Source organism: Diabrotica virgifera, chromosome 7, assembly GCF_917563875.1.
Source record: "Diabrotica virgifera virgifera chromosome 7, PGI_DIABVI_V3a".
NCBI lineage: Eukaryota > Metazoa > Arthropoda > Insecta > Coleoptera > Chrysomelidae > Diabrotica > Diabrotica virgifera.
In genome coordinates, this window is record NC_065449.1 from 2902021 (window position 1) to 2923011 (window position 20991).

At 30.5% G+C, this 20991-nt stretch overlaps 2 protein-coding genes across 2 annotated transcripts; one reads left to right on the forward strand and one right to left on the reverse strand.

The window, feature by feature from the left end:
- Positions 1 to 5730: 5730 nt before the first annotated feature.
- Positions 5731 to 10381, reverse strand: LOC114335715 (uncharacterized). Its single transcript, XM_050656004.1, has 2 exons — positions 10304 to 10381; positions 5731 to 5976 (listed from the first exon to the last, which is right to left on the reverse strand). The coding sequence occupies exons 1-2, from the start codon at positions 10361 to 10363 to the stop codon at positions 5731 to 5733; spliced, it is 306 nt and encodes a 101-aa protein (XP_050511961.1). The 5' UTR covers positions 10364 to 10381.
- Positions 10382 to 10881: 500 nt separating this feature from the next.
- Positions 10882 to 11829, forward strand: LOC114335716 (uncharacterized). Its single transcript, XM_028286000.2, has 3 exons — positions 10882 to 10997; positions 11224 to 11620; positions 11682 to 11829. The coding sequence occupies exons 1-2, from the start codon at positions 10903 to 10905 to the stop codon at positions 11615 to 11617; spliced, it is 489 nt and encodes a 162-aa protein (XP_028141801.1). The 5' UTR covers positions 10882 to 10902; the 3' UTR covers positions 11618 to 11620; positions 11682 to 11829.
- The last annotated feature ends 9162 nt before the right edge of the window (positions 11830 to 20991 follow it).

A 20991-nucleotide genomic window follows, 5' to 3' on the forward strand; every position in this document is an offset into this window, starting at 1 on the left:
AAATTTAAGCAATTTACGCTCAAAATAAAGTTGGTCCCTTTTGATTTTGAAAAAAAAAAATGGAAAGGCCACCCCCTAATTAGCAACTTAAATGAAATTAATCGTTAGTGCTCCACAAATTATTTTACTTATGTTGTGTTTATCTTAATGTTGTTCTGAAGCTATTTTCTTGTGGCCTTTTTATAATCAAGTATATTCAAATGGGAAATAAGCCACAATTTTACCTAAAAATGATTTTATTAACGTTTCGACGCCCAAGTCGGGTGTCGTTGTCAAAATACAAAATAATACTAAATAAACAAAAATGTTGTTGCTTAGTAAAAAATTCTTATAATAATTTATTTAATCTGACTCATTTATGTCGGCAATTCAGACACGTATTATACATTTTAAAGTAGACGACTTTAAAATGATATTGCCAATATTGATGAGTTGCGTTCCTGGGACGACTTTACTAAAAGATAGTTCATTGATTACATGAAATCAATCCCAACTCAAGAATATCCGCCACAAAAAAATCATAGGATGTGATCTGTCTTTAAAAAGACAACCAAATGCAACGGTGGCATTTAAATTTACTATGGAATCTCTAACGCGAGAATTTCAGTGCTACCGTTGCATTTGGTTGTCTTTTTAAAGACAGATCACATGCTATGATTTTTTGTGGCGGATATTCTTGAGTTGGGATTGATTTCATGTAATCGAATGAACTATCTTTTAGTAAAGTCGTCCCAGGAACGCAACTCATCAATATTGGCAATATCATTTTAAAGTCGTCTACTTTAAAATGTATAATACGTGTCTGAATTGCCGATATAAATGAGTCAGATTAAATAAATTATTAGAAGAATTTTTTACTAAGCAACAATATTTTTGTTTATTTAGTATTATTTTGTATTTTGACAACGACACCCGACTTTGGCGTCGAAACGTTAATAAAATCATTTTTAGGTAAAATTGTGGCTTATTTCCCATTTGAATATACTTGATTGTGTTTATCTGATCTGTAAGTTTCATCGATTTAAAGTGCTTATTTTTGAAAAAATTTGGTTTCAAAGTAAAATTTTTAAAAATTTAAATTTTGAAAAATATGCTTTTTTTTTCAAAATAACTTAAAAATTGTTACAGATACCAAAAATCTCGAAAAACAAAAAAAGTCAGATTTGCTTTTCTGAATATCATGTATTTTTTTGTTTTTCTGTTAGACAAAAATTGATTAAGATGTGGTGTTTCTAAATTTGCATACATTCGTGATCAGCGACTCGTTCAACCACTGTTAACTAGAGCCCTTTCAATAATAAGGACTTTGAACCGATGAAACTTACATATCATATAAACAATTTATACACGAGTCAAGAAACTTGTGAAGTCGTAACGATTAAGTTCATTTAAGATACTAATTAGGGGGAATTTTCTCGATTTTTTTACCAAAACCAAAAGGGACTAACTTTATTTTGAGCGTAACTTGTTTAATTTTGATGCTAGAATTTTTTTTATAAAACAGAAATGAAGCTTTTTTTAAACGCTTTATATAAGTTTTAATGAGTTTTCCCCGAAACATGCTTCATTTTTGGTTATTTCACGTTAAAGTTTTCCATTTGGAGTTTGACGAATATGAACATTTTTCATTAGCTATAACTCTGCTTCTGCTAGGTGTAGAGACGTGATATACACACCACTTTTTTAAATTTTTTACAGGCTATATTTTTGCTAAGAATATTTTTTCGACAAAATACTTACTATTTGAGTTATTTGCGAAAAACCAGTCTAAAAGCGTGGTTATTTTGTTGAAAAAATGAACATATTCACTGCCAAATAACTCGAAAAGTATTGACTTAGTGAAGAAACTCTATAGAACAAAAGTTACTTAAAATTAGCCAGTTTATCCATTTCCTGACTTTCTTTGAAAGAATATTTTTTCACCTCCAAGAGGGGGTGAAAACCACCCTCAGGCCAAAAGCACATAGCGGCACAATATCACTTTTTTTCTTTGACTTGTTAGCTATGTGTATGCCAAATTTCATGTCAATCCATGCGGTTCTTTAAAATTTAGAGGTTTTACAATATTTTACTGTTAAAGAACGGACTATAACTTAACAATACAATATTAAAAGTAACAATAGAAAATTAGAAAAAGTCCTAAATCTATACACTATATAACAACGTGTTTTCGGTAAAAGGTTAAAGGTTGCAGTTTTTGACGAAGGTGAAAATGTTTTTTGTATTATTGTCTTTTTCAAGAGCACTATTTAAGCACTATTTTATGTGTTCGTTCCACTCCTGTTTCCGTTTTGTCACCCATCCATTTATGTCTTTTACATTGTATGATCTTACGTTTTCGCTTCTCTCTCTATCCAACAGACTTTTACCTGATATTCGTCGAAGTATTTTCATCTCTGTTGTTTCTAGCAGTCGGTTCGTTTTAGATGTGTCAGGCATTGTCTCCGCCATGTATGTTAATATAGGTCTAATTTCTGTCTTAGGGCCAATTTCTCATATCGAGTTCAACTCCAGTTTAACCTGAACTTCTAGTAAACGTTAGTTTAAAGTCAAAATCGTCTTTCTCAATTCACGTTCAACCAATGGCAGTTTAAACTTGAACGATGCTTGAACGGTGGAATTCGGCCGTTCAAAGATTTCAGAAGTCAGTTCAGATGATTTCATGGACTACGCATGCGTTGTATTAACACGAAACGCTGTCATAATATAAATATATCCTATTTTATTATATTAAGCCTAACGATAAACGATAACAATATTTTTGTTTTTATAATATTTATTTATAATTATTAAAATGATTATTTCACTACTAATACTTAAATTTAACTTTATTCCAAAACAGCATTAAAAAGGTAGTTTAAAATGGCGACAGTTTTTTACCTTTTGCCATCTATTGACATTCCTCGAAAGCTGTAGAACGAGCACTGACATGAACGTGCAATGAGAAATCCATTCCAAACAAAACCGGAGATCACCGGTGAACCCGGTTCAACTGAACCATAGATTACCGCAGGTATGAGAAATCGACCCTTATAGATTCTTGTTTTTGTGTCTTGTCTTAGGTGTTTGTTCTTCCAGGTTGTGTCATAAGAGATCCCGCCGCTTTACTTATTTTTCAGCTTTGTTGTACTTCTTATTATATTCCAAGGTATCTAAACCTTGCTTCTTGCTTTATTATTTTCCCATCAATTTTGATTTTACATCGTAGTGGCTATTTAGATATTGTCATGCATTTGGTTTTTTCAGGTCTGGGAAAGTTGGTCGAGAGCAATTCGTCGACGGAAAATTGGTTGACAACATTTGGTCGACAAACAGTTGGTCGAATGCACAATTCATCGAATGGACAATTCGTCGACGAACATTTTTGATCGAATGGAATTTTCGTCGACAAACTGTTATTTATCTTTAGGATAAAGGGATTAATGGTGACAAACGAACGATAGATTGTTGGTTTTTATTTTGTGAACTGGAATATTGTATTAGGGTGATTCCATTTCAAATCACTCAATTTTGGATTAAAAAAACTTTTTAATCTCCGTTTTTTTCTGAAACTTGGTGTATAGCTTCTGCGGGACGTAAAAATAAGAGATATAATGTCAAAAAATCCTCTTCTTCTTTTTTTCTCAAAATGTTATTTTAAGCGATTTTATAGTGATCTGGTATTTATTTAACAAATTTGCATTTTCTCTCGTAAAGTATCAATCAAAAAATTGATATTTTAATAAAAGGTACTCAAAAATGTCATTAGATGACATTATAACAAGTTAATTTAATTCAAAACAAGCTTTTGATTAAATTTTATAGTGTAGAAAACGGTAAAATACCCTTTTTTACATTTTACTCCATTCCCAAAATACATCATAATCGATTTGGCTGAAAATTTGCCCGCAGATAGAGCCCAGTAAATGAACGGGAAATTCGGCGATACCGTGTAATTTTCAGGGGCAACTCCGAATTGCAAATAAATTTGGATTTAGGTTCTACTTACCCTCCACTTCAAAGTTGAAATTGTGCCGTTGGTTGCTTTTACTTGGGGGGTGACAGTCACCCTTTCTCGGGGGTGAAAAACATACGTTCAAGATAAGACCGGAAATGGATAAATTTACTGATTTTGAGCAACTTTTGTTCTATAGAGTTTTTTACTCCTCTCTCTTCAATCTTGACCCCCCGGAAGGAGTGTAGTGGTCGACGTGATGTCGTGTATTGTCCGTCTCCAAAGATCTCTGTCTCTGGTCATTTCTTTTAACTCATGCATAGGTCTTTTGCATATTCCCGTAATCTGATCGATCCATCTTGTTGGGGATCTTCCTCGTGATTTTCGGCCTTCCACCTTTCCTTGTATAATGAGTCTTTCCATGTTTTCTGTGTTGGCTCTCATAACATGTCCAAAGTATTTTAATTGTTGGAGATGGACTTAACTGGAGAGTCGTTGGCTAACTTTTAGCTCTCTTAAAATCGAATTATTTGTTCTATGGTCGGTTCAAGGAATTCGTAGCATTCGTCTCCAACAAAATATTTCACTGGCGTCTATCTTTCTTCTTTCCGAATTTCTCAGGGTCCAAGATTCACATCCGTAAGTCAGTATTGGGAATATTTAGCAGTTGATCAACCGCATCTTTAACGCTCTTGAAATTTGACAGTCCTTCCATATTTTGGTCATTTTTGCTGTGGCGACTTTGGCTAGATCACATCTACGTTTTATTTCCTCCTGTAATGACCCTGTGTTTGTGACTAATGATCCCAGATATAAGTATGAGTTCACAACCTCAAATCGATCAATTGTGGTTATATGTGGATGAGTGTTATGTAGTCTATCCACTATCATGATCTTTGTCTTTGATATGTTTAATTGCAGACCAAATATTTGACTTTCGTTTTCAACCAGTCGTAAGTAGATAAGCAAGCGGGTTCCTGGATCAGTTTGGTAACCTGTCCATCAGGGTCTTCGAAGCTGATGGACAGAAGAGCCTCCTTTGACCTTGGGGGTGTACAAGAAGTACAAGAAGTGATCAGCAATGACCAGAGGGTTGTAAGAACTGATCGCTAATCTCTAGATCTCTTCTTCTTTCCCGAAGAAGTGATTGACAATAACCAGAAGGTTGTAAGAACTCATCGCTTATCTCTAGATCTCTTCTTCTTTCTCGAAGAAGTGATTGACAATAACCAGAGGGTTGTAAGAACTCATCGCTTATCTCTAGATCTCTTCTTCTTTTCCGAAGAAGAGTTGACACCTGTTTATTTGTTACCTGTAAAATGTATTGTATGTACCTTTAAGAGGTGATCGACAATAGCTAAAAGGTAGCTGCTGAAGAAGTAAAAGAAGTGATAGGCAATGACCAGAGGATTGTAAGAAGTGGTCGTTTATTTGTAGATCTCTTATTCTTTTCCTCAAAGTGACCACCCTGTATGTAGAGTGTAAAACTCATCGCTTATCGCTTAATCTCCTCTTCTTCTTATTAAATTTGTACAGGGTGATAAAAATAAATTTTATATGTAGACTTGGATTTTTCTTTCTGTTTTTTGTTTTAATGTTGACGTATGCCATGCTTAGTCTTATAAAAAAATCTGTCTAGCCTAGCCTAGCCCAGCCTAATCTTTACTGGTGAATCGTGTAGAAATTAGAACTACTTAATTGGTTTTAAATATATAATGATAGAGGTATGTATATGAATGGGTAAATAAAACAATATGAGATTTATATATTTTAAATTTATTGAACAAATACGATTTTTATATTCTATAAAATTTATACAGTTGAAGATTATAATTAAGGTTTTTTCGTACTCGTCGCCAGTACTCCCTAGTAACCGCATCGTTATATCGGGCCCATACCAAATGTTGTGAATGGTATGGATCCCATTCCCATATTTGGGATCCATACTGGTCCGTATAATTAAATTCTTCATTAGTTACCAGGGAGTGCTTTATTCTTTTATGTCCTCTCACTGTGTAAGGAATGAGAGGATCATCCAAAGCCTAAAATCAAAATATAAAAATAATTAGTAACAAATATTTTGTTTTGAGACTACTGGTATACCTTAAGAGTTAGGTAAGGTTTCATACAATACAAGTCTGGTAAACGATATTCATGCCTATCCAAAGATGTTTTACAAAAACAAAAGAATATTTTACAGTTTGGACACCATAAGGTTCCATTCATTTTGATAGAAGTAGTAGGTTGAGTTTGTGGTATTATTTTTTTTCTTGTAGTAGATTTTAACTTTGCAAATCTGTTTTGGTCAGTAAAAACTTTTTCCCATTGTGTTTGGAAACTTTTCTAAAGAAAAAATTATATAACTATACTGTACAAGGTATATGTGAAATATAATAACTTACCACACCATACAGAATCTGTTTGCTGATTTGTAGATTAATTAGATAGAGTAAAAACGATGTACAAAAAAAAATATCAAATGACGTCAAAAAAAAAACGTTCTATCAAAAAATATTGAATAAAGAATAAGGAATTTACTTTATTGTGAAAACATCGAGTGTATAAGAATTAAAATGTGCTTGTCATTGATCCCTCCCATGGGAGAGTGACAGTGCTTAAAAACTTTATTATGAGAACATTTTGATTAGACCTTTACTTTATTATTAAAACATTGAGTCTAAAAATCATTTAAAATTACTTATCATTGAACCCCCATGGGAGAGTGTCGGTGCCGAAAAACAGAACTATTCTTTTATCATCGTATGGACTTAAAGCAACTTTACGTTGATGGACTGTAAATACATCATGCTTTTTTGATATAATAGTATTTTGAGAAACTTCCACAATTGTTTTTTCAAATAAGCATGTATAATAATCATCAAAAGTTAGCTGCTTTAAAGCTGATTTCTTTATTCCTTTTGCTTTTTTTATTTCTTTGGTCTGATTTAAGGTTTTAATTGAATACATTTTTGATCTTAATCCTATGAAATGTGTCATGATTTGACCTTTGTTTTCATCTTTCATCAAACCTAATACTTTCTTATTTTTTAATGGAATATTATAGACATTATTTTCAGTGTACTCTGATGTGTCAAATTTGTGTATATCATTTTTCATATCATTATATATATCATGAATATACAGCTGATAAATTAAACTATCTGTGTCAGTGTATAGTAATTTTGCTTTCTCTTGAAATTTATTTTTAATATAATTATAATGAAAGTCATACAAAATTGTTTTCGAAATATCTAAAATACACATTCCAATGTAAATAGGTTTATTAAACTTAATTTTTTGTTTTTGCATTTCAATTATGACCATATTTTCATCAAATATGGTACAACTATGAAAATTCGGTTGGGAAATGTAGTAGTTGGCACCATATCTACCATTAAATCTATTTACAATTTTTATATCTTTATATTTTCGGACATTCTCAATACTTTTACCGTAGGGAGCGTTTATAAAAAGTTTAAATAAATTTTTTTCAAATTCATTTTTGCTCTCCTTTCTCAATTCAATGTTTAAATCAATATAGGGTTTTAACCAAGCTGATTGTTTAAATTTTAAACATCGATGAATCTTAGTAAGTTTCAGTCCCAACCCAATAACTTGTTTTAAATATATATAATGAATGACATACTTTTTTTTATCATACAACGTTACTAGGAGTTTTTTCATGGTAGTTTCAGAAGTTGGTGGAGTTATGTGTTCTGGGCACAGTGGTAAATCTTTATGTGAATTAAAAAGTTCTTTCGGATACTCAAGGTCCACTTCAAGCATGTATCCATATTCACTATCTTCAGGACAATCTAATATTCTCTCATTATAAATTTGCTCTTGGGATATCCATTCAAATCCTCCATAAGGAAGTGAATAACTCATAGCTGTACCATATAGGTTGTTAACATCAAAGTACATTAAATAAGAGGTCTCTTTATCAGGATCATATTTATCACCCATGTATTTATTGTTAGCTTCTGCATATCTATTACTACATTGTGATACTCCTCCTCGTTTTGCCTTTTCAAAGAACAAAACCATTTCAATATCTGTCAAAAGTTCTAGTTCTACATTTGTTACTTTTAACATGGCGTCAAATGCTAATCCTGGTAAAGTAAAATAATGCAGACTATCTAACTCATATGTTTTTAAACACATCATCCTAAAGTTTTCAAAAATATCAGATAAAAGTAATACATCAGTTTTTAAATATAATTCAGCGTACTCTTGTAAATTTTTTATCTCAAACGTGGTCCAAACATTACAAGCATGTTGATAGTCTTCATCAGTTATTCCTTCATTATTAATTTTACTAAAGAAATTATCAATAGGAGGTAAGCAAGTATCTTGCAACTTATTCCAATTATCTAGATATTCATAAGGGAAAACACCTTTTCTTTTAACTAAATTAAATTTAAAATCATCTGTAAAATATCTACCTGTTATTTGTTTATGACTATCATCTAGATTAGAGGAAAGTTTATCCAATGAATCAGACAAAAATCTAAAAGAATCTATGAATCTAAAACTAATATCAGTATCTTGAATATATTTGGTAAATGATATATACCTCTCTTTGTTTAAGGGAAGTAATGATATATTACCTTTAACGGTAGTATTAAGGCTTTTAATAATAAAGTGTGCATCATAACCAGAGAGATTATGAAATATTACTGGAATTGTATGGGAATTTTTATAGTTCAAATTACAAGATCTGTGTGCACTACCGCGATATACTCCACTAATATGACAATGATCTCTAACTTTATCCATTGGATCAACTATAGGTTTGGTGCAAATATGACAAACTAAGCTCAAATCAAAATCATGTTTTTCTTTATCAGTTAATGGAGCTAACTTTTTAAAACTTTGTAGCAAATTTTCGCTAGTTATTCTTTTAGCTATACTTTCAAGTTCTCTTACAAACCACACGTGACAGTCAGGACCTGTATATAATTTATAGTATGATAAAGAATCATTATAAGAAGATTTAAAATAATATGCTATACTGAAAGCCTCATGCTTTTGAGACAAATGAGTTTTTGTAGTAGGGTTACTATTATCATCAGTGCATTTTATAAGAATACTTTCAAGATCAGCATAAATAACAAAAGGAACAAGTTCTTTATGTTTATAATTTTTAAATTTCATAATATAATTTTCTTCAGTTGGTAAAATCATCTTAACTGAATTAGAGTTAATACAGTCCTCTAAATGATTTTGTAAATGTGTATCGTTACTAAAGTGATTAAAACATCTTTCACAAAACCATTTTTTATTTTTAGTATTTTTGACCTGTTTATTTAACAATCTTGAGATATTTTTAATATAAGCAAAATGAAACAGACCGTTTCTACAGAGGAGACCATCATTCTCATCACTACTACTATTATTTGTACTACTGTCTTGAGAACTAATTAAAAGTAAATTTATACGAGGAGAAAAATTAGTCTTACTTAATAACAAAGGTAAAATTTCCTTTCCCGTTCCTTTTGTTGTAAAAACATTTATGGAAAGTTTATTTAAATTTTCAAATTTAGGTATATCTTTTATGTCAATGGGGAAACTAATATTTTTATATTTTAATATCTTGCTAAAATGAGGATAAGATTGTGTTCGTGAAACATTCGTTTTAGCAGGGTGTAACGCTGCAACAATCGACCAAAGAAAACAATAAGGATCAGAATTTTTAATGTTAATTACACTTTTTGTATTTCTGATAAATTTAGGTAATTCAATATACGTGGAAAAACCTCCAAGTAGTATTGGATTATACCTATTTATATGTACTTTTAAATTTAGAATCTTTGATAGTGCCCAACCACTATCTCTTTCTTGAAACTCATCCAATTTTTTTAAAATCCTATCTATACAATTAATTTTATACCAATCCTTGAGGTTTGTATTTTGATCAATTATTGCATTTTTGGTTGAAAAATGTTTAACAGAAGTTTCTCCATTTTGTGGTTTGATATAAATAGCATAAAAAACAAAATTAACTTTTAAAAAGCATGATAACAAATTTTTCCTAACTTGAATTGAAAAACTCCTAAAAGCTTTTTCCAAAAACGTTTTCGGTTCTTTAAATTTTAAATTAACTATCATACCAGTTTTTATTCTACTTTTAAAACAAGATTCTAGATCCTGCCACAACAAACACCTTTTAAGAGTTTTTTGAGCATTCAGTCTTTTCTTTAAGTTTTCAAGATATGTTTTAAGAATGGATAAATTTGCTTCAATACAATGAAAATTTTTAACACAATCAACCCTATTCTTTAAACATTTCTTTAAGATAAAAATTTGTTTTTTCAAATATTGTATTAAATTTTGTAAATCAGTCTTTCTCTTAATTAATCTACTTACTGCTTCTACTTTCTCCACTACTTGTCTGGACAATTCATCGACTACATGCTGGCTGTTCATTTTTTTTTTACTGTTACTTCACACTGTTGAACTCGAAATAGAACACAAATATGAAGATGCTCTCAATTTATAGTTTATGGTAATCAGATAACAATTGACGTATTTTGTCTTATGTGTTATTCAACGTGAGTATATTTTAAGGTCATATAAATGAAAATTTATCAATAATCATGTAACTACTTGTTATTAAAACGTGATTAAATTTTGGGGTCAAATAGTTCAAACTTATCAATAATCATGCAAACACGTTGTTATTTTAACGTGATTGATATTTTTATCAGGTCAGAAAGGACGACTCTGACGCAAATAAGTTGTTATTCAAACTTACGGTATTTTTATCGATTAGAAAGGTTACCTTGGTGTAAATAAGTTGTTTTCGATGTGATTGCATGATTGTTTTAAAAATATAAATTATCAATATCTTACAAAGTCATATTAATGTTAAATATTTTTTATCTCCTTTTCTCGCTATAAATACAGACATCTGTTTAAGACTAATCAAATTGTTAACAGCAAGTACATTGAAAACAACTAAAATCATGGCAGGAATTCCATCCCAGTTAGTAATTTTGACAGAGGATCCAGTCAATTTTCCAATAGAGACTGCATTGATAATCATGAGGGAGCTCTTCATGTAAGTATAATTTTATTATTTATATTTTTTTTCTGCTTATTTAATTCACCATATCTGTAATTATTTTATTTTATTATTTATTACATTTTCTTCGTTATTTGTTTATGTCTATGTACAAATTTTTATTATTTCATTTTTAATACTTGTTTTATGGACTCTTACTAATGTTTTTTTCTTGTATTCTATTTATTATATTTTTATTATAATTTACATTCATTATTTTTAGATTTGGCGTCAAAGATATATCACTAAAGAAAGACAAGATTTTTGTAATGCTAACATATACACCAAATTCGAAACACCTAAAACGAAAATTTGGAAATCTTCCAATCCGCTACATGCGGACCAAAATTCAGTCGGAGGAAGAATTCCAAAAAGTAGAAGAAGCGGTAAAAAGATACCGCTTCAACCTTATCGACGACGAATATGAAGAGTTCGAAAAACAACAACAAATACAAACAAATACTGGTATAAAGAGGACGCTCTACATCCAGGGAACGTCGGGAACGTCAGCAAAGAAAATAAAACCCAGTACAAGCAGTACTCCTGTGGTGGAGTTGCATGACGATGATGACTATGAGGACATAGAGCATTTTCTAACTCAGAGGACACCACAATGAAAAGTAAGTGCTTTCTGTTTCCTACTCGCATTATAAAAGCTAAATATTATTTATTTTATTTCAGGTCCTCTGATGTATGGTCCCCTAAGGAGTTGAGAGACGAGAAGCGGTAGAATTTTAATTATATAATAAAGCTATAAAATATAATGTAAGTTAATTTATATATTGTTGAATAGATTAGGTTAATTTTAATAAAATACTTTTTAATGATATTAATTTCTTTATTATTATTTCATAGTTATAATTTTTTATTCAATCAAAAAATACTGATCAATTTTTTTTCTATATCGACCATCCTTTATGTCACTATCTTTAAAAATTGATAAGAATCCATAATTTTCTTTCCAGCATATTGAACATATGTTTTTTAACTCTTCAAAGTTCATGTCAGTCCCAACATGGTCCTTGTAAATGTGTTTTAAATTTAAATCATCTTGTTTAAATATAATTAAAACATTTGCATTGTCTCTTATAAGATGTTTAGGAATTTTAGCATAACTCTGACTCAAATAAAATGGATCTACTTGAGAATGTCGAGACATACTGAAGTATTCCCGAATAACATCTTGATTATCACAAGCCACATCGTCAAAGATAAAAATTGAGTTAGGTTTCGCTTCAGATGGGTGCATTATATCAGTACTTCCACTGTAAGTATAATATCCTATTCCTTTAACTGGTTCTAGTAAGTTTTCTAAATAATTATACTTTGGTTGCATTAACGATTTTGAGTAAATATACACATTTTCAAATTTTAATCCATTAGCGTGTTCCAATAAACTTATCATCACATTTGTCTTACCACAATTTGAAGGACCAACGATAATACATCTAATTGTTGAAGGAAACAACACTCCATGCCTCTTAAACTTATTTTCAATTGGTTCCAATAAATTATTCTCTACATCAAGCTCTGTCTTTTGTTTTACAAGCTTCATGTCTGGTTACACTTTGAACACAAACCTAGTGTGTATCCCATAATAAAACTCTTTTTTTTGTTTAATATTTTATTATTATTATCAACTCTTTTTACAATATTTATACCAATAATGAACATTATATACATTATCCAAAGCACAGTTTAAGTCCTCATTGATATGTTGAAAACATGGATGAGATTTAAAAATATTCTTTATTGTTGCATCTGGAAGTAGATCAGGTTCCTCTGCTATACAATCTATTCTGTTTTCCATAAACCGCTCCAAAAATTTTTTGGTTTCTGAACTTTTCACTAATATTATATCGTCTAATATATGATCATGTAAAAATTTGGAAATTTCTTCATATTTTAGAGGAGAATCATAAAAATGCCACGGTTGCCAGCTCAGACCATGTTGTTTACTAAATTGTTGTTCTATAAACTTGGTATATAATTTGTTTAGCATTTCTTCTTTGATTGGTAGTTCAATCATTCTATGAACATGATTTTCAGTAAGAGTATTTAAAATAGCAATTTCTCTACAGAGAAAAACATCCTCAGTCGGAAAGAAAAAACCTTGAACGTCAACAATGAACATTTTCTAAATCTTTATCTTCTACTATTTCCAAATACAGAATGTTTTTACTTTTAACTATTTACCCCCACCACCACTAAATTACATCTCTTTGGTTTATCCATGAGTTGTGAGAGTTATCAAAACCTAACCACTTGACTAAAACTTTATTTCCTTTTCTTTTTAATATTTTTTCTACTAAATAACTATCTTTGTGTTTAACTTTCTGTAACTGCTCTTTATAAAATCCACCCATAATTTCTTCACCTTTATAATCTTTTAACAAGTATGTAATGGGATTTCCTAATTTTATTTTGTAAACAGAAAAAATTTCATTAGACCAATTTGGATTGTATTTCTTATCAAAAACTCCTCGATATTTTGAAATACGTACATAATCACCAATACGAAATTTTTGACTTTTCAAATCAACAATTTTAATGTGATTGTATACAGTATTTAACAACAGTTTTTCATGCTTCTTTTTCACATCAACTGGTTTCATTCCTATTGTTCTGTGAACTTTATTGTTGTATTCATTTACAACTTGTTGCAAATTGTCCATCCATTTATAGTTCCCATTGAAACTAAAGTCTTTCCAAAGCATCGATTTAATAGTACGAATAACTCGCTCAGCAATAGCAGCCTTTTTTTCACTATATACATTGTAATGATTTACTTCATATTTTTTTAACACAGTTTTCATATGTGGATTAAAAAATTCAGTCCCCATATCTGTTTGAAGATTATTTGGTTTTTGTTGTTTAAACACATACTCCATACCTTTAGATACTTCAACACCTGTTTTATTTTTAAGCGGTAAAGCCCATAAAAATTTTGAAAAACAATTTATTACAACCAAAATATATTTAAAATCTCTATTTGCCTTTGAATACTTTTGCATATCAATCAAATCAGCTTGGAACAAATCATTGAGAGATTTTATAATAATTCTTCGTCTTTTAAAATTAATTCTTGCAGGTTTGTGTAACTCATTAACAATAGCTCTTTTAACTGACATGTCATTTATTCTATAATGTCTGCCTCTTTTAGTTCTTCAATAATTGAATTTATTTCATTCGTATGACCTGTATGTCCAGCTAGCTGTGATGATAGTAATAACATTAATCTACCTACAAGTTCATTTGGGTCATCCCAGTGGATGTAATCTATTTTATTACTGCTTACTTCCATCAACATTCCTTTGCCTTTTGTAATTGGTGCAATTATTTTTTTATATTTTGTTAATTTACTACCATATATCTGGCTACTTGATCTATAATGCCTTCTGTGAGCATTTGTCGCTACAACTATTTTTTGGTAGTTTTTTTTATCTCGGGGTGTAAAATTAGCTGGACTTTTCTTAAATAAAAGCTCATATAATCCCGGTGTGCCTTTATATCGTTTATTTTTTAAAATAACATCTGCACCATCCATATTGATTTCTGAATTCCCAATCAGTAGCTTTTTAGATTTTTCATCAAATCTAACTCCATATTTATGATCAAATTCTTTATTTAGAACATCAGCTTGCATATCCTTAATATATTTCCTGGGTAATGGATCATATTGATCCCAATAGTCTACACGTGATTGGGTAGCAGTCTCTTCAAATAGATTTTCGAGGCTTTCATCATCATCATCATCATTTTTAATCTGTTCTTTTATATCATCCACTTCAATGTTGTCTAATATAGATTGTTTGATTTCGCTTGGTTCATCAGTTTCATCATCATCATCCTCATCATTTCTAGTATACAGTAAAGGTTCCTCATTTTTTTCTACAACAGAATTATGATGGGAACTATTCAACTTGCTCTCAATATTTTTTAAGTGTTTTGTAATTGGATTAAATAAATCTTCATGTCGAATTTGTCCTTGTTTTAGTTGTCTCAATTTTGTTTGGATATTTTTTCGTTTAGTTATAAGCCGTCTTTTCATATCTTTATCCATTGTAAAATTATTCGTTGTAGATACTCGATTAAGCCTTGATCCTCTGTTGATCATATCTTGAACAGGTCTCGAACAGGTCATGAACAGGTGATGAACAGGTTTCGAACAGGTCTTGAACAGGTGTTGAACAGGTCTCGAACAGGTCTTGAACAGGTGTTGAACAGGTCTGAACAGGTCTTGAACAGGTGTTGAACAGGTCTGAACAGGTTTCACACTGGTTTCGAACTTGTCTAAATATATTAGTTCAATATCAGAACAATTATGAAATTATTTATTGTGTACAGGCTGTTAAATAAGAATAACACAAAAGTTTTATATACTTTTATTCAATTTTTTATACAAGTGAATACATTTTTAGTCCACTCAAACGGAGTCTAGAAATTCCATAAGAATGATGACGATTATTAGGGACATAGGTAAAGTTTAGTTTATGTTGGGGTTTAATTGTTCCATTTTTATAAATATATTCTATAGCATTTATGTCATCGTTGCTCAGTTCTTGAGGACGACGGTCTAAGTAGAATTTATTCATTATAGAGTTGTAGTTATGGTTATCAGTTAACCCCAAATAGTGACCAATTTGGTGAGTTACAACTAATTGTAAATTAAAGTCTGGTGTCTCAAAGTCGTTTAGTTTCAAGTTCCATAAAACATTCTTTATTACATGTATTTCTCCACATGGAATTTTATTTTGTAAAGTTTTACCTCTAGGGACTATTGTATGGGCTACTTCATTCTTAGTATTTTGAATATCAAAAAATAAATTACAGTCCTCTGCCGGTAAACATAACCCAGTTATTCTATGTGTATGTGTATCAAATAAAATTGATAAAATTGGTGACTCTTCTCCTGCTAGTCTACAATTAACTTCTTTAAACTTAATTCCACTTACGTTACTCCATGTATTGATAGCTTCATGTACTACACTGATCATCGAAGAGGTTGCATTTAAGACACACCATGTAATTGGTTGATTAATATTAATAAATGGTTCTCGAAAAACATTAAACGTAACACACAAATTTATCAATGTCACAAACCACAATATTTTTTGAAGAAACATCTTTGACTAATTTTTTTACCTGTCTAACTGTTTGTGAGATTATCACAGGCTTTTATATAACAAAATTGCAGTGTCAGCAAAAAAAAGTAGTTATTATTTTTTTAAATTTTTATTTATACTTAAAAACTACAGGTAGATACATATTTATTTTAATAGTTACAGTTGAAATATAGTTAAAACATTTGAACAACATTAGTTAGAGGATTATAATTAACAATACGGTCATGTATAATTATACAATAAGCTGATGTATTAGCTGGTATATTCTTATTGGTTTCAATTTCTATTCTCATATCCACACTTCCTGACTTAACTGCTTCATTTTGTCGGCTGCAGTCAATAACAAAGATAGGAGCAATATCACCAAATTGTGTCATTGTAAGACATGGATCTCCACTAGATCTGTAATAGTACGATCGTTGAAATTGTGCGTACATTTCATATGCAATAGCAAAATGTCTTTTATCAAAGTTCAAGTTCAAATTGTCATACGGGTACATTTCAGAATTTAGAAATAGTTTTAAGTTTGTAATATGACAATGATTAAAATGGCTAGCATTTTCTTTGATTGCATTCTTTTTAGCAGTCTGTAATGCAAACAAAACAAATCGTGGTCTCTCTAGTAGACTGGTAGTCTTTACATTCCAGTTAAATTTCATTGTTTCGGGTACCAGAGGAATTTCATGATATTCCCAGCTTCGAAATGCCAGCTCTAAATTCGATCCGTTTTCAATAAACTTATACAAACGTAACTTTTCCGAATCGGACACTTGAATATGAGGCATTTTCCATATGATTTTAAAAATTTCCACTTTTGGTTTTGTATTTTCCATTGTAGACGTCACTGCATTTAAATCTGTTGAACTTCTTATCAATACGAGTTCTTGGCGGATATTAACAAGGATTTTGGTAAAATCTGCGGGAAATCCAAGTAACAGTTTGAGTGGAATACAAACACTAAAGTCTCCTTTTGTATCAACAAATGCTGGTGGATCACTTACACTCCAGCCTATACTTTTGTATCGGTTAGATTCACTTTGTGTCAACGAAGCAAAGTTTTTTAGTGTCGTTGTTATACCTAAATTTCTTACTCTATCTATTACACAACCTCCAATTTCATATCTTATCTCATCAAATAAATACATCAAACCATTATTAACAAACTTCAAAGTTGCGCTTTCTTTCCCATCATCCGTTATACGTCCTTCAATATACAGATAACTCTCAGAAGGTAAGGTGTATATATCTTGAGTCTGAATCGGTATTCTTATTTCATCACAATGATTAAAAGTTGCGTTGGCATATGGTAAATGACTATGCATTTCTCGACTCACAACCGAATTGTCAACTAAGACATGATCTCCAATATCTAAAATGTTATAACTCATATTCACTGTTCTTACAAGTACACCTCAAGAAAATCCTCAGTATTCTAGTATTAATAAAAAACTTTATTCTACACCACGTATTTCTTCTGCTTTTCTTTTTCCCTGTCGTTGTTGTGTTTTATTCTAAATCCTAGTGAGGTTAAAATGGCTTTGTTTTCTGTTGTCAACGGTTTAAGCGTCTGTTTATCACTAATATTTTTATCAAAACTGGTATTATTATATACACTATCCACACCTGGATTAAATTGGTTAGCGTTGTAAATGAAAACCATTATTTATAACTTTTTTAAATGTAGTCTTAACGTAATAACTTCTCGTGTGAAATTAACAAGATTACCATCTTGGTCAACTATTTTAATGAATATTTCATCAATATACCTATTTGTCACAGGTAAATAGATTACTTTCTTTGGAATTTCAACAATTTTGTAACCCGGTAATACATTTGGATAAAACATGTGGATTATATGACCTTGATTTTCATTGACGTATGAATTAGTGATTAGGTTACATTCCACACAAATAGAATTAACCTTTGTGATATGCACAGGATTCTCTGCTATGTGTGTCTTTGAAGCTGAGAGCTCTTTTGATGCAAATCCAAGTAAGTGTGCAATCGTATTTGGTTTTTCAAAATGAATTACTTTGTTGCTTTTTATTTCACATTTGAGTGTATTGTTATTAATTCTAATTATTAGGCTTGTAGGTTGCTCTGTACTTCTATTCTTTCCAGATACACCTTTACCAAGGGTATTATTTTTTTCTTGATTGATGGTTGAATTCTGTTTTTTTCTTTTTGTATTTTTATCAATTTCAGTATCATCTTTATTTGGTGTTTTATCTAATTTTAATTCTAACTCAGTTATTTTTTCAGTTAAATAATTTGAAAGATCATCAACTTCATAAGAACCTTCTGGAATCGTTATATCACGGTCATCTATATAGAACTTGTTATTTGACTGGTCTACATTTGGAATTGTATTGTATGACATAAAATCTATTAGACCCAGAACATACTGTTCATTTTCATTTAAAATAATTGGTGGATAAATTTTTGTTGATAGCACTGATTCTCTTCCAGATAGCACAAAAGTGTACGACATGTTCAAACGATGATCATACAGTAAATAAAAAGATATTGTTTTAAAATTGGTATTTATTTAAAAAATCTAAACACAATTGTCCACAATTTACAGTGTTATAATTCTGATAAATTTTGTGATTATATACAATTTGACAATAACCATTAGAATTAAAGTATGATATAGCTTCCAACGGTGGTCTGAGGTTTCCAAAACTATCAAAATAAACGACTTTGGATTTATTCTTTTTGTACGCCGTCCAATGAGTTCCAGGACCGTCCTTGTTATCTAAATTAATAATTCCACTCTCATGTTGCCAAATTTTTTTCGGAAATGCGTTTCTCATACTTACACCTCTGAAATGAGGAATTTTCATTAATTTTGCATATTTTTGTAACTCTACATTTGTCAAAGCATGTTTTGGAATCTCTATTTGATCCATTTTCTTATTCATAAAAAAACACCCATTCCACTTTTGTATGGTTTTAAGTATAAACCATTTCCAATTGCTAATGCTTCCATTTTCTGATTATGACGTTTTTTTTCAAGTAACTCTTCTTTAGCTGCTTTAGCATCGTTAATTGTCTTTACAACGGCAGCTGTTCCCCCAGTAATTGATCCTAATGCGCTCAATCCTGCAAATATAGGTATTAAAGGTAATATACCCCCAGTTTTTGGAACTTGGATAACTCGACCACGAGGATTTTTAATTTTCTTGTACGATTTGACAATTCGTAATGCTTTTTTAGTAGCTTCACTCAAAGTTTTCGGTTTGTTTTCTAATAGTTTCTTTTTAATGTCTCTAATTACTCTAAATAGACTAAATGACTTTTGTTTTGAAATGCTTCTTTTGGGACCTTTTCTTTTTTGTGTGACCCTACTTTTAGAGGTATTTCTCTTATTACCAACCATCTTGACTGTTACTAACCGACTAACAGCAATAAAGTAATTAATTTTTTTATATTGTATAAACTTAATTCTGATTTACCAACAATGTTTTGCACACGGTGTTGTGCACACGCTATTTTGCACACGGTGTTGTGTAAACACTATTTTGCACACGGTGCTTTATGACTATATAAACTGTTTTTTGGTTTTGTTATAAGGCAGTACACTTTAATATTATTTCTAAGTAATCATATTAGTTTTGGTTCATATCATGTGTAATATATACTGTCTTCAGTGTGATGATAAAATCCTAACTGGATGTTATGACTGTGGCTTTGAAAGAAGAATTCTATATACACTTTGTTTAAGTTGTGAACTAGAAGGATATGAGTTAGATATTATACCTCCGTCTCGTTTAGAAAAGGAAAAAGAAAGCGTAACAAGTACCAGTGAAATTGAAGACATGAGATTGATACACACACCTCCAGTCCCTGCTGGAAATACAACACCAGGTGATTCATCAGGGGTGACAAGTACAACATCACCACCAACAACAGAACATTAATCCATCTAAAACAAGTTTTTTTTTTATTTAATAAAACTAATATTTAGTATAACAAGACTTTTATTTCGTTTAATAAGGTTATTAACAATAAAATAGTTTATTTATTATTGCGATCATCATAATTTTTAGTGGTTTGACTTCTTTTTTGTGTACTGTTCAATGATTCATTTAAATCCATTTTTTGTTTTTTAACATCAATACCACTACCTTCATCAATAATTTTTCTTTTTTCTTTGGGGAATACCAATCGTCTTTTAGAATTATGGTTACCGGTAGAGAAGTCATCTGAAGTATCCATACTCTCTTCAAATATTTCGTTTCTTTTATGGTTTAAAAGTTTTCGTTGAATAGATTTTTTATTTTGCTGGATGGATTGTTTACGTTTTCTGGGTTTAGTATTTACTGCTTCCTGTAATATTAAACTACAATGATTTATTTTTTCAGTCAGATTGTCCAATATTTTCTTAATTTTTATTAACTCGCTGGTACACCCTTTCATTGCAACTTCGTAATTCACACTGTCTAAACCCATTCCTAATTTTACTTTTGCCTTCATTGCACCAGCTACACCAAGTGATGCCAACTTTTCAGAAAATGCTGTATTTTTCGATCGAAACTGTACAAGAGCTTTTTCAGCCAGAATCCTATCAGCCTCGTGTCGTTTGGATAGATCATTATTTTGAGAATATACAATATCATGTTCCCGACATGCTTCATCTAATCCATTTATTCCTCTATCTCCTCTTGCTAATCGTTTATGTAACTTGGTTCCGGGTCCACAAAATCTGTATCCTCCAGGGATGTGCATTTCAAATGGTAATTTATTTATAGCAGCGTTTAACATGTTGGAAGCGGATGTGGAAACGGTTTAGAAATTAATAAAATATTTTGTCAAAATATAAGTCCTTATATACACTTTTTCTCTCCATCCACCAACTGACT